The sequence below is a fragment of the Ambystoma mexicanum genome, chromosome 5p (assembly GCF_040938575.1).
Source record: "Ambystoma mexicanum isolate Mex_15411 chromosome 5p, UKY_AmexF1_1, whole genome shotgun sequence".
NCBI classification, from domain to species: domain Eukaryota; kingdom Metazoa; phylum Chordata; class Amphibia; order Caudata; family Ambystomatidae; genus Ambystoma; species Ambystoma mexicanum.
Window position 1 is genome coordinate 151,300,475 of NC_090930.1, and position 26,040 is coordinate 151,326,514.

Here is a 26,040-nt window from a genome sequence, read left to right on the forward strand (position 1 = left end):
CCAGCGTCCGAGTTCTTGAGACTGCTCGGCCTCATGGCATCCCGCATTCTTCTGGTGCCAGAGGCTCGTCTGCGGATGAGATCTTTGCAGTGGGCACTCAAGCTCCAGTGGTCTCAGTCCTCCGGCAGGCTGTCTGAAACCTGTTCAGGTGCCGCCCTCGGTGGCCCGGGACCTTCTGTGGTGGGCCGTCGAGGGCAATCTGATGAAGGGGGCCCCATTTTGGCTGCCCTGGCCGGAGATGACGATCGTGATGGACGCATCCCTCACGGGATGGGGAGCTCATGCCAACGAGTTGACAGTCAGCTGTCGTTGGTCTCCGTCGGAGTCCAGACTCAATATCAATCTGTTGGAGCTGAGGGCAGTCAGGCTAGCCCTGAAGGCTTTTCTGCCGACTGTGAGCGGAAAGAGTGTCCCGATTCTAACAGACAACACGGTGGTCATGCACTACCTCAACAAAAAGGGGGGGGCAGGGTCACTTCCGCTGTGCAGGGAGACGATGCAGCTCGAATTCTGGGCCATCCAGCAGGAAGTTTCAATCTCGGCTGTTCATCTGGCCAGAGACGACAACGAGACGGCGGATGCTCTGAGCAGGCAGAGCTCGATCTCTCACGAGTGGGAGCTGGCTCAGGAGATTCTCCTGGAGATCTTCGCCCTTTGGGGGACCCCTCAAGTGGATCTCTTCGCCTCCAGTGTCAACCGGAAATGCGAAAGGTTTTGCTCACGGGAATTTCCTCCAAAAGGAGCCTTAGGAGATGCGTTCGTGGTGGAGTGGTCATTCCCACTGCTGTACGCGTTTCCTGCAGTCCCCGTCATCCTGCAAGTGCTGCGGAGGTTACGGAGGTTCGGTTCCCGGATGATCCTCATTGCTCCGACGTGGGCCCGGAGGACGTGGTACCCGGACCTTCTAGACTTGTCCATCTGCCCTCCACGTCGTCTTCCCTACCAAGACGATCTGCTCTCACGGGAGGGGGGCTCAGGTTCTCCATCCAGAGGTCAGATCCCTCAATCTTCACGCTTGGCTTCTGAAAGGTTGAGGTATAAGGATTGGGACCTCCCTGAAGACGTGATGAAGGTGTTGCTCTCGGCCAGCAACTAAGTCTCTGTGCCGTTGGAGAAAGTTCTGCGACTGGTGCAGAGTTCAGAATGTGTATCCTTTTGATTGTGACATTCCCATGGTTCTGTCTTTTTTGCTTTCTTTGGCCCACAGGGGCTTGCAAGTGGGGACCATTAAAGGTTACCTGGTGGCGCTGTCCATATTTAAGTGCTCGTCTGAAGAGTGTTCCTATTTTAAAATTCCTTTAATTTCGCAGTTTTTGAAAGGGCTCACTAATGTATTCCCTCCGTCACCTTTTCTGGTGCCAGGTTGGGATTTGAACCTTGTTCTTAAGTTTCTTATGGGTGCTCCGTTTGAGCCTTTACATTCTTGCCCTTTGAGGCTGTTAACTCTGAAAACTGTGTTTTTGGTTGCGGTTACTTCCACTCGCAGAGTGAGTGAGTTACAGGCACTTTCAGTTAAGCCACCCTTCACTGTGTTTCATAAGGACAGGGTTGTCCTTAGAGTTCGTCCTTCTTTTCTTCCGAAGGTGGTTTCGGAATTTCATTTGAGTCAGAAGGTTGTTCTTCCGGCGTTTTATCCTCCTCCACATCGTGGTAAGGAAGAGGAGAGGCTCCATAGGCTGGATCCTAGGAGAGCGTTGAGCTTTTATATTTCGCGCATGTCCCGGGTCAGAGTGGACGATCAACATTTCATTGGTTACGCTGGAAAGCGTTTGGGACAAGCTGTGACGAAACAGACTTTGTCTCGTTGGATTATTTTAGCTATCTCCGAGTGTTACCGCTTAGCGGGTAAGGATCCTCCGGCTGGCTTGCGGGCCCATTCTAATAGGGGAGTGGCTGCGTCTACTGCTCTGCAGAGGGGAGTTCCTATTCGTCACATCTGTGATGCAGCCACCTGGGCTTCAGTACATACTTTTGTACGTCACTACTCCCTCGATTCCATCAGAGGGCAAGATCTGGCCTTTGGCAAGGCAGTTCTCGATTCTGCAATTTGATTGGGCATGCTAAATTTGTATTCTAAATTCTTTCCCACCTCCTTGCTTGGTACTGCTTTGGGAGTCTGTCATAGATATAAAATACGTCGGAGGACCCAATCCCCTCGAAGAACAAGTTACTTTCTTACCTGGTAACGTTCTTTCGATGGGATGGTCCGACGACGTATTCCATATAGCTCCTTCCCTGCCTTCCCCGCTGCAGAATTTCTTTTGCGATTGCAGCTTGCGTTCCGCAAGGCCTTGTGTGTCTGACTGGCAGAAACTGGTGGCACACGTTCTGGGAAAAAACTATAACTGAGGGTATGGGCGTCGTGCGTCCTACTTATCACATCGGGTGACGTCGGCCGTCGGAGGAGGTCCTCTGGGACGGCGCATCATAGATATGGAATACGTCGTCGGACCATCCCATCGAAAGAACGTTACCAGGTAAGAAAGTAACTTGTTCTTCTGAGGAGAAGCAGGAGCAGCTTTGACATGCATGCCAGATACACATGTGAACCTTGATGTTTGTGTGACCGGGAATCTGAGGCAAAACCATGCATGTCTGTGTTTTATTGGAGTTTTATCACTTTTGCTTTACAACTGGAACAGAATTGCTAATAGTTGATAGTAATCAATACTAAGGGATGGGGGGATGTGTCTGTGCATGCCTACTAATGCCTTCCCCCCAAGTTGTGTTTAACAGGTTTATGCTCTACCCACTGTGAAACATGGTATTGTTGTTTTTGTTCTGATTTTTCTGCAGGTTTACCTCCACCAAGTCCCATGCGAGGTAAGCACCTGTTACCTGCTCTCTCAATCTATAAAGTAATTAATGATGGTTGCTTTAGAACGGCAGTGGCCATGTTATGGTTGCTTTAGGGACCATTACGAGCACATTTGTGAGATTGTTTTTTTTGCTCTGCACCCATTATGTCCCTTTGACCAAATGTTTGAAGCTTTGGTTTTCTGTATACTTTTTATAAGCACTCAGGTGCTCAGTGCAGCTATTCATGCATAGACTTTAAACATTTCTCTGTGTATTGGTTGCTTAGTGTAGTAGAGTATATTCAGAGAGTGTAGTAGATTATATTCAGACAGGGAGGCACCAGAGGATGAGCTTGTTTATTCTGATTTCCCGTCATGTCAAATAATACCCTTGATGTGAGTGCCCTCCAACTTAAACAAACATTAGACTGAAGAAACCACCATTCCTATCCAGATCTCCAAAGGATGAATCTGATGGTGAGTTGACAATGAATCGTGGGTAATCGGTTGGGGTGGCTGTTAAGAAAGCATTTTTAGCATAAATGAATGGAAGCAATGGAGGATTTGGTTGATAAATTTAACAGATCTTTGCGAATTGGCTTACATAACTTTATTTCTCCTTATTAGGCATGTATCCACCACCTCAACTGGCTCCTCCTCCGGCGCTGCTCATTCAGACACTAGACGGGTAAGATGAACGATACAGATAGTGTAAACGTCCTATATGTTTCAATGAAAAATCCAAATTCAGGCATTAAAAATGTTCTTGTGACCATTGGAAAAGCAAATTATTGTCCTGCACATGAGCTCAGTTGATAATTGCTTAGCACTTAAACTGTCTGTTGGTCTAAATTCCTTGTACGGTGAGTTTATCTATAAAATGCATACATTTTGAAGATCCTTGTACAGATAAATATTTCTTTATTTAACATGCCCTACCATAACAATTCCACCCCAAATATTTGGGACAAGAAACAGGATGCTTTTAATCTGAATATTATTTTATTTAAAATAATTCAAAATAATTTAATGTGTTCACTTTAATTTTAAATGTTGGGGAAGTCACCTACAATATTCCAGACAAATAAAGGCAACTTGTCTGCAGAAGAAGCACTACCTCGCTGCTATTACCCCTATAATTTTTACATTCATAATGCACAATACTCATTTCTTTAAAAAAATCGTATTCAAGACAACATAACACCTCATTGTTATAAATATTCACATGTATCACTGCTTGTAAACACATTTCAATATTATCAGAAATGTACAATATATTTCACCTAATTTCCTCTAACACCATCAACGAGTGTTGGCATCAGAGAAAAACACAAGATTCACATAACCTTATTCTTGGGGTAGTTTTGCTCTAGAAGTAGGGTACTGTTGATGTCTAGTTTGGGCACAGATAGAAAATACACAGTGAGATCTGTTTGGCTACTTGGTCTACAGACTTGGATTTAGGATAGTAGCTTTTGTTTTGAAGAACACAAAATCCTGGTCCATTTGAAGAGCTGCACAAAGTATACGTTTGTGGTAACAAAGGAATCAACGCTTCATTGTACTTGGCATTAAGAGTCCGCTTGTGGCAGAGTCCTTACTTTTCAGCACACTGTTATTTGGAAAATTGACATAATTAAATTGCCATTTTTTTAATAAAGCGAACAAACTAACCTCTTTCCTATTCCACTTTATGGGGCATATCTCTACAGTGGATTTCTTTTTTTGCAAACTATGGTGTCCACAGGTCAAGAAGTCAAACAATTCCTGCTAATTTGTGAAACACGTAAACTGTACCACACACCCAGGCCTATAACCCAATCCAGCTGATCTATACAAAACACTTTAAGAAATACTTTCTTTTTTGCAACTTTCCCCTCCATACTTTTCTACAGAACCCCATTATTTTTGTTTTGATTTTTGCTCGTGTCCTGACTTTTTGAAGCGAATAAAAGCCTTCAGCTTCACTTACCTTTCCTTTTCTCCTTTCTTATGGGTAAACTGACTAGTCCTTCAGATTATCAGTACTGGAAAATTCTGTTTTCCTTTTTGAATTCTTCTATCTTTAACATTTCACACAGCACCTTACATTGCAATGGAGATACTTTTGTACAACCCTAACATTTTACACATGGGATCTTTGGTTACTTTTATATGTGCCTAAAGACAATGTGGTGGCTGCAGTGCCATTTTTACTCTTTTTGCATTCTTTTTGTTGTGAAAATGAGTATGGCTGACACTGTGTTGTTAATTGTACTTAAACACCAGCCTCTAATCTCCTGAAGTCTGCATTACTGTCTGTGCTCCCTTCATTGTCTTGCAAGAGTTTGGCTAGGCCCATTGTCTTGTCTTTAAACTTGTTCACCAATGAGGCTGGCCTTTCAGGACCCTCCCAAAGAGCTCTTTATGAATATCTTTCCTAACGAGAGAAAAACTAGAATGGAACCAGTTGAGTCGGCTAAGGATTGGAGATGGAATACTATGAGAAAACCCTAAATGTGTCCCCAAAGCCTGAAAGGAATGTAGAGAAATTCTCAACCATATTGTGTACAAGAAAACACAGCAATGATCCGGTAAACAGTTACAGGATGATCAGATGGACAGCCCTCCTGCCCCCAAAAGTTTGAATGTAGCATGTGCGCTGATTGGCTGGGTTCCTGGATAAATGCTGTGGATAGGAAAGCTGAAGATAAGTCGACCACTGGAGCTGAATCCGAGGAGGAGGAGGAGGAGGAGGAGAAAGAGAAAGAGGGGGAGGGGAGGAGAAGAGAAGTCTGCTGTGTAACCGTTGCCTGTGCTGAACCAGGCTTCCATGTGACAGAGGAGTCACTAAGACGACGACTCCGACCCTTGGACTGGTGGGACCAATCAGTCTTAAGACCATCTGCATTTCGAGCCTTCCCGGGCTGCAAACCGCCAATACACTGGGACCTCGAGGCTGAGTGCTGTCAACGTCTTCCCATAAATACATCTCGCTGAAACTTCGGTGGACTCCTGCTTGACCTCCAGAAGCAGGATTACGTCTTCAAGCTTTTCACTGCTGAGGTACTTTGTGGCTTGAGGTAATACTGACCTAAAGTCTTTGTGTCAGTCCTGTGTGGCTAGGGCAGTGATTCGTGTAGTTGGGCGTTCGCCCATACCGTTGGGCCAGGCCTAACGCTGGAACGCATCCAGGGAGCCTTCTACAAAATCCCTGAAAACGTCTACTAACTCTAAAGTCGATTACATACTTGTTAGTTGAAAAATTCTCTGGAATTCTGACTTTTAGTTTGTGCCTAGTCCTGTTCTGCCTACAGCTGGCCCCTGGACCATCAGGAGCCCCCCCTTCTGCCTCAGAGAACACTCATGCCCTAGATAAGGGAAGGACTGCTAAAGTTAAGGCCTCTCTAAATAAAAAAGAATTAAAATACTTGCAAAGTACTTAATTGCTATGTGGTGGTGCTGTAACTGTATATTCCTAAAATAGAATGTTACAAGTGTTGCAAAGGTACTACTTAACTGTGAATTGCTTGATAACATTCAGAAAAGTGTTGCTAAGTTATTTACTTAGCTTTGAATTGTGTTCCACTATTCTAGAAACTCATGTTAGTAGTAGAATTGTATTAACAGAATAACAGTTTACTATCCATATGGTTTGCTTACCTTGAATTGCATATTGTCATTATAAAAGTCTAATGATGTGGTTTTACTCACCTTGAATTGCATACTGCTATTCTAAATGGGTGATATGCTTTGGTTTACTTAACATAAGTATTGTGTTGGTGTTTGTATTGTTTGACTTCTAATAGTACTTAACTTTCTAAAGAATTCTCTTTGCCTATATATATATATATATATATATTTCTGAGGCTTGTGGAATCTGCTTAGATCACATGCTGTGCATAGGCCGACATCTAGTGGAAGCTGCAGAGTATTAGTTTGTTTTTCGAAACTCGAAAATGGGCGTCGAGCTAGGGCGTGCCAGTAATACTAGCCCTAGTGTGACGTCCACTGTACCCATGATCCCTCACGCGTGTAGGACCCACCGATTGTTTTTTTCCGCCATACTTTTTAGAAGCATAGTTGTGGAGTTCCCTGGCTTTCAGCCATTTTGTCATAATTGATCTAAAATTCCCCGTTCTTTAACTCCCACGTCGAGATCTGAAGATCGACGCTGGTCCGAAGAACCAACAGCCGTCGAGACTGCATGACGGATTGGACCTCCGAAGGCCTCCGGCCTCGGCCCTGCAAGTAGGGAGAGTGGGGGGTGGACACACACACACTCACACTCGATTTCCTATATATACTCGCCCGCTGCCATAAAATACCATATGGAGATTACGCCATTTAAATCCTGCCCCAAGTGCAACCGTAAGTTTCATTGGGTAGATAAGCACAAAACTTGCAACCTCTGTCTGCCTACGGATCACCCCGAAGCTACTTGCAGAGCGTGTAAACTCTTTAAAGCTAAAACACTAAAGGACCGCTCCACTAAACGTTGGGCCCATTACGCCAGGCAGCTCGAGGCCATGGACGCGGTGGGTTCCTTCAGTGACTGCAGGAACGCTGATGTTTCGGACGGTGAGGGCACAGGGGTGTCGAAAGACGCCCAAGCGCAAGTCCCTGGCCTCAGAGGATTGTCCGGCGGGGCAGTTATGGGGACTACATCCGGCGACACTAGCACTTCCCACACTACTGCACCTAAGCACACTAAACCCAGCTGGGACTTGACACACGTGTCGAGTCACCGAAAAAAGGAGGCACAAAGGGAACGGTCCGCAGAATCTGTCCCCTCTGGGCGTTCGAGGTCTAGATCGCCGAAACAACACAAGGCAACCGTCCACGATTGCCAAGAGTGTCTCACTCCCCAAAGTTACAGAGGTAGGCTTGTCGGGAGACGAATCCGACCTCTTGTCATGATGCATACCCCCGGGCTTCCAGACCACGTCCATCAGCCCTGAGAGCAGGCATCATGTTGCCTTGAGAAAACCCAGCAACCCCTGCTAGGGGCTGTCTGGGTTCAGCCCTGGCGCCTTCGGCGCCAGGCTCATAAGTGCACACTTACCTGATGCAGACCATGCTGCAAGAAGATCCAAGCCCATGTGAGGCCTGGAAGGGACTACTTTACCTTAGGGACTATTTTGTTACTCGGGTGTGGTCGGGGAGGAATACCTACCTGGGACTACTTTGGAGGCTATTTAAAGCACGCCCGAAGAGCAGCACTCGCTTCGCGTTATTCTGCATCCAGCAGCGTAACGCTCACCGTGCCAGCAGCAGCATCCAGCCTTCTGCCACGCCGCCTCAAACCTGGAGCACCTAGAAAGAAGGCAAGAAGCAAAGGTTAGAACAAGAGTATTACCTGATTTCTTACCTGATTCCGGATTCATCGCATCTTCAAACCAGAGGAAAGACTTGGTTTGAAACGCGTCGCATCGCCAGCAGCAGCGCCGCGCAATACTGACCGTTCCACGCAGCATCTCTTCGATCCGGCGCAGTCTCCATCTTTACATCGCCGAATCCCGGCACCTAAGGGGGACAAGAAACAACAAGGTGAGCAGAGAGAACACAGAGACAATCTCTTTAGCCGCCATATGCTTACCTGATTTTACCGACGGAGGTATAATTCTTCAGCACACCATATCTTCTAATGCCGCACCTGTAAGATAAGGAGAAAGCTGCAAGTTTAACCCTTGGCATTATTTACCGGACAGTTTTGGGTAACAGACTTTTACCGGAGCGCTTTCAGCTGTCAATCTTCTTATTGGGTCAAAGCTGCAAGATAAGAGGAATTGAACAGGAGTTAATTCCAGACATTTTGAACTCTTACGAACTATATACTTACGGCTCTTCGCCAGGACCTTTTAGGTTCAGGATTCGTCTACAACTCTTCCCATATCTTCAGGCCAGTGAAGTAACTGGTCATCAACGCGCCCCTGCGTGCTTCGCAGGATGGAGAGCTCATCCTTCAAGAATATAATGTGAGATTGCTGAGAGGGCGCTTCAGAGGTGATTCGTGGGGAGGACAGTGGGGGTGCTATCACTTTAATCCACAAGTGGCTAAATCTATCTCTCCACTTGTAGGAGAATATTTCTACGGGCAAAGCAGACAAGATTAGGAGGGCAGATCCAGTCAGTCATCGCTGCACTACGCATCACGTGGGTGGAGGCCGCAGCAGTCGGGGTCCGACCGGCGCCCCTGTGGGAGCCAGGTGAGCGTAACACCTCTACCCCCAAGCAGCTCGCCTAAAGTCCACTCCGGTAGCCCTTTCCACGTCTGCCTCCGAGTCTCGACGTAAACACTCTAAGGCTACAGAACGTAGCCAGACCACCACCGAATCTCGACGCCAGGCGAATCTCGACGCCAGGCGAATCTCGACGCCAGGCGTCGAACGATTCAGAGAAGGCCCATAAATCCGGAAAGCATGCCTCCACTCGGGGGGGAAGGGGGAAAACAGCAGAAGAAATCATCAAAAAAAACTTCTGCACCCCAGGCCCAAATGCATACATCCTCAGTTAAAGACCAATTAAGACTGTCACCAGGCCCAAGATTGTCCCGCCCACTCCAGAGGATATGGGAATAGAGGAGGAGCCTCAGCAGGAGGTCCTCATTCCCAGTTCCAGAGAGTGGAGTTCTGAGGACATCGACAGGGTGATAAGTAGAATGTCATTTATGGCTAATTTCTATGAAAAAAACGGACTATTTTCTGAGTTATCAGAATACCCCTGTCACCTCTACTCCTTCAGGATCCAAAGACCCTCAGCCTGTTACGCTCACCTGGTATCCACAGGGACGCCACCCAGCCGGGTTCCTCGCTGGTATGCTTCTCGGCTTTGCCCTGATGTGGTCTGCAGGGAAGGTTCTGCCTGAAAATACAGGACGACTGTGTTCAAGACTGACCGACTGGGGGAAGTATCCTCCCTCCACCCTCTGGCGCCCTCTCCTCACCTTGTGGTAGAATTAGGCGTGCTCTCCGTCCTGCCTTCTTTGCAGGGGCGCGTTGTCTTTCATGGGCGAGTGCGGTCCAGTTACTTCACTGACGCTGGCCCGTTTGATATTGTTCAGGTAGGTCTTATTGCTGTTCTTTAGTTTTGTTGATATCCTGTATGCCTTTCTTTGTTTAAAATGTCTTTTTTTTCCCTTAGGTATGCTGAGCTTCAGCGCGGCGAACTGGCTTGGTTGAGCCCCAATGGTAAATGATGGCGCATTAAGAGCACTATGATGCGGTAAGTAAGCGCTATGTGCAGTGCTGCGAAGTCTTGCCTTTGCTAACCTGTGTTTTCCTTCCTTGTAGGTCGCGGTTTTCTTCAGCGCGAGTGGAATGTCCGGAGTGGTGCCAGCCGAGAAGCGACCAGCCAGGTAAGCATTTTGATCAGTTCGTTATTTGTAAAAGTCTCTACAGCTTTCTTTAATGTTGCCTCTATCTTCCTCTTTCAGGTCGTTCTGTCCGGGAGGCGTGCAGATTCCGGGAAGCTGTTCTCAGTAGCTGCGAGTGTTTAAAGATGAAGACTGCAAGTAAGATGCTGCTGCTGCTAATGATGTTCCTTTTGTTTCCTTGCAGGTTCTGCTTCTCCGAGGTTCGAGGGAATAGCTGGAAATGGTGAGCGTCACGTTGCAAGCTGCAAAGTAACACGAAGCATGTTCTGCAGTCAGGGTGTGGTTTATATAGCCCAGGTAAAGTAGTACCAGGGAAAGTAGTTCCAGGCCTGCCACACCCAAAACACTAGACCGCATAGCTTGGTTCTTAGGGAACCAAGCTATGTGTTTGCATCCATGTTGGCTGACAATACAATAAAGTAGTTCCCAAACACCTTGTTGTTCATGGTGTATGAGCCTGGCGCCATGAGGGCTTTTGAAGAGGATGCCAGGCTCTAGAGGCCCGAGTCCTGACTCCACCTGGCCAATGGGTTTGCCAGAGGGGGTTTTGGGCGAAGGTCGTGATACAGCCCCCTAGTAAGAGACCTCGGAAGGAAACTCCAGCTCAAGGTCTGATTTCAGACCCACTCTGTGCAACCCTACCATCAGTATGCTGAAGATCCAGACATACAAGTACTGGACAACCAAACGGGTCGATTATTACGGAGACGACGAGGACCAGGATGAGGAGGAAGTAGATGAGGCAGAAGCCTATAGTCTAGACTCACCTATCCCCAAAGATCCACCTGTCAATGACTCTCCTGTGGATAATAAGCCACTTCTGAATGAGGTCTTAGCTAGGGCAGCAGAGCGCTTTCACATAGACACTCAAGGGGCTCAGGAAGAAAGGGACTTTGCAGAAGAAATCATGGGGGACAAGAAATCCGTTGCACAAGCCATACCAATTCTGAAGTCAATCCAACACAGAATTGAACCCTCCCTATTCACCCCTAATCTCACCCAGGCAGTCAACCCCAGAATTGAAAAATTATTCAGGGCCGCCCCTTCCGACCCACTTTACATAAGAGGTCAGCTTAAGCCCGACTCTTTGGTAGTGACTACCACCAGAAAAAGAGTGGGCACTCCTTTAGCATCATCCGAACATCCCCCAGACAAGGAGAGCAAAAAATGGTATGGTCTAGGAAGGAAGATGGCTTCCACTTCTGCTTACCAGGCAAGGATTGCGAATTCCACCACTCTGCTGGCAAGTTATAATTGCCACCAATGGGAGCAAGTAGCCACCCTCATTGCCGCCGCACCAGAACCACTAAAGGGCCAATTAGCCCAGATTGCTTTGGAGGGGAGATCAGTGTCCGGATGCATTCTGAAAGCGACTTTTGATGCAGCAAACGCAGGCCGGCTAATTGCAGAGAGCACTGTCATAAAGCGACACGCTTGGCTGAGACAGTCAGGGTTCAAACCCGAGACCCAGGCTACTCTTATCGACATGCTGGTGGAACCAAATGTCTTGTTTGGGAAAGCGGTAGAAGAGGCACTCAAAACTGCCAAAGAGGAATACGATACCCTAAGGTCCCTGGGACAATTGACTAACAAACCCACGAACCAAAGAGGGAGTAATAATTTTCAACGCCCACGCGGCCAGATTTCCCAGAGAGGTTCTAATTACTCACAGGGCCAAGGTAGATCATGGGTTGGCAACCAACAAACTACCCAAGGTTACGCCAGAGCTAACGAGGGGCGATGGTAGAGGGAGAGGCAGCCCAGGTAGAGGCGGTACGCCTCCCGGAAAACAGTGACGCCCCGCTCACGGTCCCTTCCCATGCATTCCCAGTATGGGGGGCGCATTTCCACCTTTATCCAATCATGGGAAGGGATCACCTCGGACAGATGGGTGCTGTCCACAGTGTCCGCGGGATACTGCATCGAACTGTTAAAGCGTCCCCGCAACCACCCTCCAAGACACAAAATACACTCCCTGGACCACCAGAAGATCCTCCTCGAGGAAATGGTCAATCTTCTCGCAAAAGATGCGATAGAACTCGTCCCGGGCAACCAGGTAAACAAGGGTATTTATTCAACTTACTTCCTTGTGCCAAAAAGAGATCTGTCAATGCGCCCAGTATTAGATTTACGCCCTGCAAACAAGTATGTCAAGCCCCAAATATTTCACATGACAACACTCCAAGAGGTAATCCCCCTCCTAAAAAGAGGAGATTACATGGCAACATTGGACATGAAAGATGCCTATTTTCATATTTCCATGGTCCCAGCGCACAGAAGATTCTTGCGCTTCAAGGTGGACGGTCAGCACTACCAGTTGAAGGTGCTGCCCTTCGGGATAGCCTCGGCTCCAAGAGTATTCACCAAGGTACTGGCGGTGGTGGCGGCGCACCTAGGCAGGGAGGCAATCCAGGTGTACCATTACCTGGACGACTGGCTCATCACGGGGGAGAACCCAGTAATTTGCAGATCCAACATCCAAAGAACGATCGACCTCTTCGAATTGGGTTTCTCAATCAACGAGAAAAAGTCAAGCCTGGTGCCAAACACCTCCAAACAGTTCCTGGGAGCTGTCCTAAACACTCAAGAGGGGTTGGCCTTTCCATCAGAGGAAAGAATTCGGAATCTACTACTGCAAATTCCTCAATATCGGCCCGGTTGCCAGATAAGGGTGCGCAAAGCGATGTGTTTGCTAGGCATGATGGCATCATGTATTTACCTGGTTCCCAATGCGCGCCTGCGGCCCATGATGGAATGGTTGGCGAAACCTACTCTCCCAGCACCAAGGTCAAACTGTGCATCCTCAACCCAACTCAATGAACTTGGCAGCATGGATCCTGAAGTCATAGAGTTTGGCCATCTCAATCTACCACAGAGATGCATGGATATCCTTAAAGAATCAAGGAAACCAAACACAAGACACTCTTACTTTGATAAATGGAAAAGATTTATTTGGTGCCAGAATAAACAAATCAACCTGGTTGATTGCACTCCTTGCAATATTGTCACCTACATGCTCCACCTGCTGGACGCAGGGTTGGTATTTAATTCACTCAAGGTACACCTGGCGGCGCTGTCAGCCTACACCACCTCCCATAACAAGGTGTTGTGGTGGAAAGTACCAGTGGTTAAGGCTTTTATGGAAGGGTTAAAGAGACTCCACCCTCCAATTTCAAACCCTCCACCAGGATGGGACCTCAATGTGGTGCTTCCTAAACTCATGAGGCCCCCCTTTGAACCCATGCAGAAATCTAGTCTCAAACACCTGACTTATAAGACTGCCTTCTTAGTAGCCATTACATCCATTAGAAGGGTCAGTGAAATTCAGGCTCTGTCAGTGCAGAATCCTTTCTTACTGTTCATAAGGATAAACTGGTTTCACAAACTCACCCTAGGTTCTCACCCAGGTTCATCTCTAAATTCCATGTTAACCAGTCTATTGAGCTACCAGTCTTCTTCCAAGAACCCAAAAGCTCTGCTGAGGTGAAACTACACACTTTAGATGTGCGAAGAGCGTTCCTCTACTACGTAGACAAGACCAGGCCGCTAAGAAAGACAGATCAACTGTTCGTCTCCATAGCTACAGGCAGAGAAAGGAGATTGTGTCTCTAAAGTTGCCATCTCAAAATGGATAGTCAAATGTATCCAACTGTGCCACCCCCTTTCAAATAAAACTCTGCCTTTTACGCCAAGGTCCCACTCTACAAGAGGCACCGGGGCCACTCTGGCTTTCATTGCAAATGTACCCCTTGACACCATTTGCAAAGCAGCTACATGGAGCTCTATTCACACCTTTACTCAGCACTACTGCATTGACACTCATTCCAAGACAGATACTCAAGTGGGACATTTGTTCGCTCATGACCCTTCTTACATCCCACCACCTTCTCCTGATTCTGCTCGCTAATCTATGCACAGCATGTGATCTAAGCAGATTCGACAAGCCTCAGAAGGGATACATTACTCACTGTAATAGTATTTCTGATGCTTGTATCTGCTTAGATTCACATGCGCCTGCCCTTCCTCCCCTCTGAGAGAAGGCGCATGGATGCTTGTAGTCTTATCTATCAGCTTGGACACTCTGTACTCACGCTACTCCTCATGCTACCTCATGTCAGAAAAAATACAATCTGAGGGTCCTGCACGCGGGATCATGGGTACAGTGGACGTCACACTAGGGATAGTATTACTGGCACGCCCTAGCTCGATGCCCATTTACGAGTTTCTAAAAACAGACTAATACTCCACAGCTTCCACTAGATGTCGGCCTATGCACAGCATGTGAATCTAAGCAGATACAAGCATCAGAAATAAGATTACGGTGAGTAATGTATCCCATATATAAGAAATAAACCATTATTTGTACAAAACAATCGCTGTAGAAGTGTTTCTTTGGACCATATTTATTTATAGCATTTATGGAACGTCCAAACCCAGGTGCATCACAATAGGCATCAAATAGTCAATCATGGTGGAGAGAGTCACATATGTCAAACAAGTTGTAGAAAGGTTCTGGTGGTAGGGAGTGGCAAAGAGTGCTGTCATAACATGACAGTCGTATTTATCGAACAGCCACGTTTTCACAAGTCTCTTGAAGGATAGGGTGGTAGAGAGTTCCAGAGAGTAGGAGCTGTAACTCTGATGCTCATGCCTCCTGCCATGGCATGTTTGACGCATGGCGTAACCAAATAGGTGCGTTTGGATGAACGGAGGGATGGTGCCTGGTACCTCTTGATGATGCTGTTCTTCATATAATAGGGGGCTTCTTTATAGATGCAGTGGTGGGCAATGGACAGGGTTTTAAAGTTAATACAGGCTTTGATGGTCAGGCAGTCAGCTTCTTTGCCTGCTGCCGTAATATGATCAGTTCGACGGTCCCAGTGCTGCATGTTATGCTTTATTTTGTAGACGTTGAAGTTTGGCGAGGTTGGTAGCTGAAGTGACCTTCAGGAGGACATTACAGTAATCCAGTTTTCTGAGTATCAGAGCGCTGGCGAGCGTGAGACAGTTATTGGGAGAAAGAAAACTACCCCGTGCGATGAGTTTGGAGGTTTAAGCTGTTGAGGAGGCAAAGGTGTTGATGTGCTTAGGCATTGTTAGCTCTGTGTCAGGGTAAACCCCTAGGGTTTTACCCTGCTTGAGGACTGGAATAACAGAGCTGTCAATGGAGAAGGAGGAGTAAGCGGAGTCAAGTATTTTGAGACAGTGGGGGGAGCCCACAATGAGTATCTTTGTTTTGTCACTCGTGAGGCAGAGGTTATGAGTAGCTATCTAATTTTGAATGGAGCTATACACATTATATGTTTGTCTTCATAGTGATTGCCAGAGAGAGGATCAAGATTTCCATGTTAGCAAAGTTAGTATAGATGAGTCCAAGCAAGTCCATGATGTCAAACAGAGGTTTGGTGTAGGTGTTATATAAAGTGGGTGAAAGGTAGCAACCTTGGGGGACACTGAAAGTGACAGGAGTGGGATCAGCTGCAGCATTATCAATGAAGATTCTTGAGGTTCATTCACTAAGCAAAGATTTGACCCAGCTGACAGCATCTGTGGAGAAGTGAGAGTGGGAGCTTAGGTGTAGGCAGAGAATGTCATGGTCAACAAGATCAATGGTTGCAGAGAGGTCAAGGAGAAGGAGGATGGCTAGGTTGCCCGAGTCGCGGATACTGTCAAGTTGCATTTTAAGGCCAAGAAGGGCTGTTTCAGAACTGGGTTTCTAGCTCCCAGTAGAAGGTGGTGGTCAATGAATTGTTGAACTTGCAGGTAGGCAGTGCTGTCCAGGATTTTGGGTAAGAAGGGGACAGTGGTGATAGGGCTGGAGTTAGTGGATAGGGAGGGGTCCAGTGATGGCTTTTTGAAGAGTGGGGTCACCCATGCCATTTTAATACTGATAGATACCACACTAGTCGTGGATGCGTTCACAAAGTCAGGGTCACACTGTGGGCGCAGAGTTCCACAATATGTGCAGGGCAGGAGTCTTCCTTGCAGTTAAAGGGTTTTAAGGTCTGGATGACATCCAGGATGATAGTTTGGGTAATTTGTGTGAAGGAAAACAAAGATGGCGGGCAGGGCCAGGAGGGGGAAGGGATGCCAGCGTGGTTGGCGGTACGTATTTGGCATCTAGGAGTATTTTCTTAGCATTGATTTAGTTGCGTAGAAGATCGATCTTGTTGGAGAATGCGTTATGAATAGTAGTACACCAGGCTTTGTCAGAACTAGTCTGGCTGTTGGATGGGACATGGTTTTTCATTTCTCTTAGAATGGCAAATAATTCCTTGGAATTGGAACTCTCATTAGAAATTCTAGTGTCATAGAAGATTGCTTTGTGCGTGATAGCTGCTTTCTTATGTCTTGATATGTCTTTCAGGGACAACGCACAGCAACACAGGTTCGAATCCCAGGCTCCCGCTTAGAAACCGGACTGTATTAAGCACGTTATAAAAGAACAATTTTAATTGATAGGATTGGGGAATTCACCCCATCGGCATGGGTGGGGTGCTTTCTGAAAAGATGCTCTAACACACTCTTATTTCTGCGGAGGGTGATGAGCTCCTCTGAGAAGCAGATGTTGGCAGACGTGTGGTTTGGGCATTTTGCGTTTTAAGGAGGCAGGCTAGTTTATGGTGTGACGGAGGTTCTGGTAATAGGTCAGTGAGTCCTTCGGGTTCCTTTGTAGATGAGGGGGAGGGAGGGAGAGGGGTAGAAGTGAGGATTTCCAGAGGTGTGGGCTTGAGGATCTCATGCGTGAGCTTGCTGGTGTTTCTGACCATATTATGGTTCAGCACAGGCGCAGTGAGTGGGACAAGTTTGGCGTGAGTGACATTGAATTCAATTAGGTGATGATCCGACCCAGGTACTGGAATGAGTAGAGAAATGTTGATAGTGGAAGGGGTAGTAAGAATCCAATCAAGAATACGTCCCTTGGTGTGAGTAGAGGAGACCAATTGCGTGAAGTTCATGTCCTGGAGTGAGTGCGCGAATGATACTGCTTTGTGATCGAATGGGTCATTGTAACCTATGTTGAAGTCGCCAAATATGATGCATTTGGTGGCAGGTTTGATTAAGGGAGTAATTACGAGGGGGATGTCGGACTCTGGTGAGCTTGCAGGGTTGGGTTGCCGATAAAGGAGAAGGATATTGTGCATGTCGAGGTGATGCTACCTGATAAGATCATGGATTTCCGTGGCGTGTGCCCCAAGTGAGCAGACATTGACGAGCGCGCATTTAAGCACATCATCTTTTTTTTAAACATTTTTATTTATTGGGCATTTATAATGCGCCTATACAGCAAATGGTATTTCAAGGCGCAACAAGACAAGGGGGGGGGGTTGGGGGAGGGAACAGGGATGAAGAATAACCAAAAACGGTCCTACTAGGCCTTGTGTGATTCGGATGGTGCAAGTGCAGTAACAAGAACTGCATGGGCGAGCGGAAGGGAGGGGGTTTGTCAGTCAGAGCGGAACGCACTAGTGCTTAGGAGGGAAAGTAAGTGCAGGTCAGAGTGGGGAGTGTGCAAGTGCTGGGGGGGGAGGTCAGGAAAGGGTGGAGCCCTGGGCTAGGCGAGTCCTAAGGGGAGGCCAGGTGGACAAGTGCCAGGGAAATGCACACTGTAGGGAGAATGAAGGACCACATGCTAAGTACGATGACTGGGCTGGATGGGCTCAATAGGGATGCAGGCCCAGCCAGGCTACTGCAGGGGGAGGGAGCCCAGTAGGGCAAGTTCAGGTAAGGGGGGTGGCGGGCACGAAGTACTGGGGTAGACTGAGGAGGGTCTGGTGCCCTGTAAGAATCTGAAGCCTGTCAAATGCAGCAGATAGGGACAGGGAAGGGGAGAGGGAAGGAAAAAGAGAAAAGGAGGGTCTTGAGAAGCTTCCAGAACTTAAGAAGATCCACCTCAAGTCTGAGAGGGGCAGAAAGGCCATAACAGATGGAGGCTCCTGAGGAGGAGAGAGATCTACTCTCTGCTTGGAAAAGAGTCTGGTCTGCAGAGAGTTGGAGCTAGAAGACCAAAGGGCTCTAGTAGGGAGGTATTTAGGCAGAAAGAGTTGGATGTAGCAGGGTCCCAGGCCTCAGAAAGCCATGTGGATGATGTAGAGGGTCTAGAACTTGATCCTTGCAGCAACCGGGAACTGACCTCTTGGTCAGTTGGCTGAGGGGTGGCCGGGCTGGCTGATTTTGGAAGTTGCCCTGCCAAAGATGAGAGTCTTAGGCATCTGGGATTATCCACAATCAGGTATGAGTAATTTGCCAGTGAGTCACGATCTGTGCTAATTCTAGCACAAAGGTTAAGAAGTCTTTAGATGCCCAGTTGAGGGGGGTGTAAGGTGTGGTGGTGTTTTAAGTAGTTTGTCGTACCCAGGTGCAGTTGTGGCTGCATATGTAAGGACAGAGGGAGCTTGAACGTCATTGGCGTGATGGTAGCTGCCTGTTTGGTGACGGGGGAAGCTGGCAGGGGCATAGGGCAGTGAGAGGCTGACATGAGAACAGCTAGATGAGTAGGTGCGCAGTTGAGACTTGGTAGGCAGTAAGTTCTTTTGGGTAGGTCATGGTATGGAAGTGATGATTGTTGGGGATAATTCTAATTTCTGTGCTAATTCCCTTCAACCTTAGAGACTTTTTAATTTTGACCCTGGAGTGAGACCTTTTTCTCACTCTGTATTTTGACCTGATTTTGGAGTCTGACAAACTCCATAGTCATCTTCTTTTTGTATGGTCACACACAGCACATTCAGTGCAATGTCACAGAGAAATTCTTCAGATTTCTCATAAGTTTTAAATACCTTTACTGTTCCCAAGAATAGTAGAGTGAAAATGACTTTACTTACCTTTTCTCTTTGTAGGTCCAGCACACACACTATCGTATGTGGATGCTGGTGGGTTGCCTAGTAGCCCCTTCTCCTACCTACTCATGTAACATTTTTTATTTTACCCTCAATACTTTAAATGGCTGGTGGCAGTGGTTTTATTTTCCTACCATTGTGCTTTTCTACCGTGGGCCGAATCCTCAGCTGCAGTATAGCACCCATGGGTGGCCAGGTTGTCAAAATAGCCCAGGTCTTCTTTTTTTGCCTCTTTCTGCTTGTGAGGCCTTTCTTGGGCTTTACTCTGAGCGACAAGCCAGGTTTGAGCCCTTTGTTTTGCCTTTGGCAGGCTTCAGTCCTGAAACCCGCCTCTGGCACCATTGTGTCTGGAAGGACAGGAAGTGAGGGAGGTTCCCTCTCCTGTCCTTTGTTTTAAGGAATGCCTGAATGCAACCAGTTCTGATAGGCTGGCTGACTGGCTGTACTTTTCATGTGCATGAATGGGAGAAACCTGCTTAAAAGGTGAGGGTTTTGGGACTAAAGGAGAGGCGACCACTGGGAAGAACACCCAACAAAGAAACCGTGAACGAAGTTTGCTGCATCCTCCTGGACCTTTGAATTGCCCGGTGAAGCCTTGCTGCTGTGCTGATACTCCTTTTTCTGATCGACAAGAGAAGCTCCAGAAGGGACGACTTCGAATGGATTGTGTCCTTCAACGTATTCCTCATCTATGACATGTAATGTCCACAGCTGTGCTGCTTCAGAATTTTCTTTGGCAGATGGCACCCTTTGTCGATGGCGTCAGGTCGATGGCGTCAGGTCGATGGCGTCAGGTCGATGTCCCTCGAAGGCCTCTTTCGAGGGTGATATCATCGGATGTTAGAAGTAGTACGCACGGCACCCGTAGTCTTAGTTCCGTTTTTTCCGCAAAAGTGTTTTCTTCGTAAAACTCGGCGCACGTCATTGTTACGGTTAAGTTACTGTATTAGGTCTTCTTTTTCTACCCGCTATCTGGCTTCAAGAAATGTCGGCACTGCGGCTCCATGATGTCGATTATGGATCCGCTTAGAATTTGTTTGTGGTGCCTGGGCGAGGACCACGCCACGGATGACTGCTTGAAGTGCCATTGTTAACTGCCAAGGCCTTGCGGGAACGTACGGGGAAATTGAAGGTAGGAAGGGTATGCCAGCCCTGTTAATCCAAGTCGGATGGTCTTTCGACTGACGAGTCAAGAGGCGACACTCCTCGTCGGAAGAAGTCCAAGCACTCCAGGTCCTGCAGTGGTTCCCGCAACTTGTCTTCTTCGTCGCAGCGGTCCAGGAAGCGGCGTCACCTTTCGCCTTCCTCCTCTTCGGATGACGCTTCTTCAAAAAAGGTGACCTGCCCCACCAAGTCCTCGACCCCGGAGGAGTGGGATGCTTTCTGGGAGCAGATGTTGCAGATATTTCACTCCCAAGGCACAGTCCCGTCCGCGCCTTCTGACGAAGCCGGCAGGGAACAGTCTCCGCCAGATACTTGCGTGCCTTCGGGCCCGGGGGGACGACATGATAAACATCGGGCCTTCGAGGCTGCTTCGGGCCTTCGAGGCTGCATCGGGTGTTCACCAGAGACGTGCCAAGTCCAGGTCACGGTCTTAGTCTCCGTCGAAACCTGCAAAATCCTCGACACCCTTGAAGGTGTCGGCGCCATGCCAGTCTGCTGCGCCTGTTGGTTCTCTGCCCCCGGTCAAGCTCTTGAAGCAGTTGGCTCCATTGTCGACGCCCGCCAGAGCCATCTACGCCCTCGATGCCATCTCGGCCGAATTTACCGGTGGAGGTCCCTGTGACTGTGTGGACCCTCCGAGGTAGGCTACTTCTAAGTCTGTGAAGACTGTTACTGAGAAGAGGTGTCCTCCTCTCCCAAGGAAGGACTTCTTGAAGTCTCTCCAGGACATTTATGAGGACGAAGAAAGGTCAGAGGAGGATGTTGGTCCTTTTGGTCTTCCATATGGTACTCCTGGTGTTCCGGAGTGTCTCATTTCTGAAGAGAGTCGGATGGAGGATCTGTGTCAGTCCTTGCAAGATGCCAGTGGCCTTGACACTTCCCCTAAGATGGAGTTTGGTCGACCGGATCCGGGGATCATGCTGACTCCTCTTATCGGAGATTGATGTTGAGAGTTATGGAGTACCTGGGCTGGGCCAGGCCTACGGTGCAGTTTGATAAAGATGATCTTACAGATATTCTGGACCAGGGTCCGTCCACTGACCCGGTGTTGCTATGTCATATGGCATTGCAAAAAAGGGTGGCTGCCACTTGGAACATCCTAGAGAGTATTCCGGCGGTGAACAAGTCGTCGACAAAGAAATGCTGCCCTTCCTGTAGCAACCCCAGCTACTTGTCCACACACCCCACTCCGGAGAGTTATTGTGAAGGATATGTGAATCCCTTCAGTCTGGGTCGGATGCTCAGTAGGTCCATGGCTACGAGCACCGTGATGCGCAGATTTGCGTGGTTGCAGAAGTCTGGGTTTGCACCAAAGGTGCAAGCTCGTCTTCTCAACATGTCCTTTGACCGGTTGCATCTGTTTGGCCGCAAGGCTAACGAGAGCCTTGAGAGGTTGCAGACCTCCAAAGCAGCTGCCAAATCTTTGGGTGCAGCTGTTCGACAACCTCTGCCTTTTCGTCCTAGAGGACAGCAATGGAGGGGTTCCTTTCGCTACTACTAATTTGGAAGAGCGAGTGGGATGGCCAGTCAGAGGGCCCAACGTAAGTTTCCTCTTGGTGCACGAGGTAGAGGTGCCAAGGTAGCTCAGGCAGCAGCCTCTTTGCCATCAGGCACGCTTCGAAACCGCTCTGAGGCTTTGTCTAATTTTTTACTGTTAGGGGGCAGGCTGGCTGAACATCTAGAAGAGTGGCGAGCCGTTACTTCAGATGTGTGGGCTCTGGAAACAATGGCCCATGGCTGATGCCTTCCTTTTCTAAGACGGCCTTACGACAATCCACCGGGGAAGCACTCTTTGAGGATTCCGGATCCCCTCCTTGTGCAGGAGATTTTTACCCTGCTAGAGAAAGGCGCTATAGAACGAGTGCCTGTGGAGGTGAGGAACAAGGCTTGGTATTCCCTGTATTTTTTTGATTCTCAAGAAGGACTGAGACCCATCTTGGACTTGAAATACTTGAACAAGTTCCTCAGGAACGACAAGTTCAGGATGGTCACTCTTTCTCAGATCCTTCAGGCCCTCCAACTTCAGGATTGGTTGGTGTCATTGGACCTGCAGGATGCTTATTTTCATGTGCCGATCCATCTCAAGCACAGAAAATACCTGAGGTTCACAGTTTCGGGTCTTGCCATTCGGGTTGACCTCTGCCCCAAGGGTCTACACCAAGCTCATGGTGGTGGCAGCGTATCTCAGGAGAGGGGGGGTTCAAGTTTACCCCTACATGGACGATTGGCTGATCAGGGCTCGTTCTCCTAAACAAGCCTTGGATCATCTCGGCGTCACCTGCCACTCCCTTCACAAACTGGGCTTCTCCCTCAATTTCAAGAAGTTGCATATGACACCTTCCCAATGGCTCCAGTTCATCGGGACTGTGTTGGACACGTCCTTGGTTATGTGCTCACCACCCAAGGTGAGGGCTCAATAAATTCTCCAGATGGTCTCCAAGTTTCAACAAGCCCAGACTCTTCTGGCTTTCGGATTCTTAAGGTTGCTCGGCCTCATGGCCACGGACGTTATTTAGGGGTCGCTAAAGGTCTCCCTTGCGACTTCTGAGGTCTCCTTTGCGACTTCTGAGGCCTTGCGACCTCTAAAATAGAAAACAAGGAAAAACATTTTTTTGTTTTTGTAATGCAAGCTGATGAGCTGTGGCCAGGAATACCAAATATGTCTTTCTGGAATTCTGTACAATAATTGCTAGACTCATTAAAGGTTTATTTCAGGCACACTCGAGGGGGTGAGTCACTGATTTAGTCTGTTCTTAAATGCCTCAACTCAGCCTTTCATCCTTGAGTACCAACACAGGCTGGGTGATATTGGGTGTATATTTGTTCTATATAAAGCGCTTAAGCGTAAGTGCTATATAATAACGCATTATTATCATTTGGCCTTGGACGTCTGCTTGCATTCACAGTAATTTAGTAATATGGGTCTATACACACTGATGTTAACGATACATATGGCGATCCATTCTTGTAAGAAATGTACATCACATTATAGTGATACCATAACCATATTTTTTTGTAGTGTACAATGCTATGGGATGCTACTTCCTGTTTTGTCAATGGGTGAAAGGTCGTGTTCCATCGCTTCCCGCAGTATAACTTCGGGGTGCGTCAAATGCCAGCACTTCCTGTGATGTCATCAGTGGTCAAGGGTCGTGTGATGTCACTTCCGCCACCCCTGGCATTTTGGTGAAATGACGTCCCTGCTCATGGCATCCTGCATTTTTCTGGTGCCAGAGGCCCGGCTGAGAATGCAATCCCTTCAGTGGGCTCTCCGGACTCAACGGTCCCAGTTCTCGGGCAAGATGTCGGATCTCCTTCATGTTCCCGTCAAGGTCTTCCAGGATCTTCTGTGATGGGCCTGCGAGGAAAATCTCTTGAAGGCAGAGCCTTTTTGGCAACTGTGGCAGGCGATGATGGACGTTTCCCTCACAGGCTGGGGGGGCGCTCATGCTGACTATCGGCGGTTGTTGGTCTCCATCAGAGTCCAAACTACACATCAATCTTTTGGAGCTGAGAGCAATCAGGCTAGCACTGAAGGCTTTCCTGCCATCTGTACGGGGAAATAATGTCTTGATAATGACAGACAACATGGTGGCCATGCATTACCTCCACAAGAGAGGTGGTTTAGGGTCACTCCCTCTGCGTAGAGAGCAATGCAGCTCTGGTTTTGGACAATTCAAGAGGGAATCTCCCTAACGGCTGTTCATCTGGCCGGAGAGGAGAACATGGCGGCAGACGCTCTGAGCAGGCAGAGGTCAGTCTCCCACAAGTGGGAACTAGCTCAGGAAGTCCCGCAAGAGATCTTCGCCCTTTGGGGAACCCCGCTGGCAGACCTGTTTTCGCGACTGGTGCCAACCGGAAGTGCGAAAGGTACTGCTCGAGGGAATTTCCTCAGAGGAGCTCTAGGAGACACGTTCGTCGTGGATTGGTTGTTCGCACTTCTGTATGCGTTTCCTCCGATCCCTGTCATTTCTCAGGTTCTCGGGAGGTTCCGTCGGTTCGGGATCTGCTTGATCCTCATTGCTCCTGATTGGGCCAAGAGAGCGTGGAACCCGGCCCTTGTAGACATGTCCACCTGTCCTCCAATGCGTCTTCCCCAAAGAGAGGATCTTCTCTTCTGAGAGGAAGGTCGATTTCTCCATCCAGAGGTCAAGACTCTCAACCTTCATGCATGGTTTCTGAACGGTTGAGATATAAGGATTGGGACCTCCGGGATGACGTGATGGAGGGGTTGCTTTCGGGCAGGCTGCCAGCAACAAAGTCCTTGTACCATTACCGTTGGTGTAAGTTTTGCGACTGGTGCAGAGGAAAGAATGTTGATCTTTTTCAGTGCTCCATTCCGGAGGTTCTTTCCTTCTTACTTTCTTTGGCCCACAGGGGTCTTCGGGTGGGAACCATTAAGGGTTACCTGGCAGTGTTTTCTACCTTTAAGCACTTCTCCGAGGAATGCTCCTATTTTAAGATTCCGCTGATCACTCAGTTCCTGAAAGGGCTCATGAATGTGTTCCCACCGTCGCATTTTGAGGTGCCGGTCTGGGACTTTAATTTGAAATTTCTGATGGGTGCTCCGTTTGAATCTTTGCACTTTTGTCCGTTGAGATTGTTGACATTTAAGACTGTTTTCTTGGTTGCAGTTACCTCTGCTCGAAGAGTGAGCGAGTTGCAGGCACTTTCTTCTAAGCCACCATTTACTTTGTTCCACAAGGACAGGGTTGTATTGAGAGTACGTCCGTCCTTCCTACCTAAGGTAGTTGCAGAATTTCATTTAAGTCAGAAGGTGGTGCTCCCTGCCTTCTATCTTCCTCGGCATCCTAGTAAGGTCGAGGTGAGACTCCATGGGTTGGATCCTAGGAGGGCATTCAGCTTTTATCTTTCAAGAATGTCCAGGGTCAGAGTGGACGACCAGCTCTTTGTGCGGTTTACAGGACACCGGTTACGCCAGGCTGTTTATAAGCAGATCTTGTCTAGGTTGATCATCCTCACTATTTCAGAATGCTACAGGTTGGCTGGCAAAGACACTCCTGAGGGCTTGCGGGCTCATTCCACCAGAGGCATGACTACATCGACAGCCCTGTAGAGGGGTGTACCTGTAAAGAACATTGTTAAGCATATTTCCTGGATACTGCCCATGCTCAGGATGTTGCCTTTGGTAAGGCAGTTCTTTACTCTGCCATTTAATTGGGTATGTCTAAATTCTTCTCCCTCCTCCACTCATGGATACTGCTTTGGGAGTCTGTCATAGATGAGGAATACGTTGGAGGACACAATCCATTCGAAGAACATGTTACTTACCAACTGGTAACTTTCTTTCGACTGGATGGTCCTCCAACGTATTCCTCATCACCCTCCCAGCCTACCCCTCTCCAGAATTTCCCATGCCATTACATCTTTCGTTCTAACAAGGGTAAGTGCAGTCAATGCTGTATTAAAGGCACGTGGGCCACACGTTGCGAGGGGGGAAAAACATGAACTGAGGCTATGGGCGCTGTGCGTGCTACGTATAACATCCAATTACGTTACCCTCGATGGAGGCCTTCGATGTACATCGACCCAACGACGCAGGGCGCCCTCTGCTGAAAATATTTCCAAAGCCACACAGCTGTGGACATTACATGTCATAGATGAGGAAAACGTTGGAGGAACATCCAGTCGAAAGAAAGTTACCAGTTGGTAAGTAACTTGTTCTTCTTCTCTTGGGTTAGTGGGACCAACTAACCCTGAGATGAATTCCACTGGACCATCTTCCCTGACTGGCTGTACTTCTTTGCTGCTGCAGCAACAGAGTGCCAGGGGTCGAGAAATCCATAGTCGAGTGCAACATCTGCAATCCAGCCAGAAGCTCAATGAGTCTCCTAAGGACCCTCCAGAAACAGGACGACCAGAG

The 26,040-nt window shown here is 48.1% G+C and overlaps 1 protein-coding gene across 1 annotated transcript in view; it reads left to right on the forward strand.

Moving 5' to 3' along the window:
- Window positions 1-26,040, forward strand: part of LOC138480807 (pre-mRNA 3'-end-processing factor FIP1-like) — an 889,709-nt gene that overhangs the window by 623,396 nt on the left and 240,273 nt on the right. The window contains exons 11-12 of the mRNA XM_069612552.1: window positions 2,797-2,823; window positions 3,426-3,486. Of these exons, the coding sequence (XP_069468653.1) occupies window positions 2,797-2,823; window positions 3,426-3,486 (88 nt within the window). The remainder of the gene's footprint in view (window positions 1-2,796; window positions 2,824-3,425; window positions 3,487-26,040) is intronic.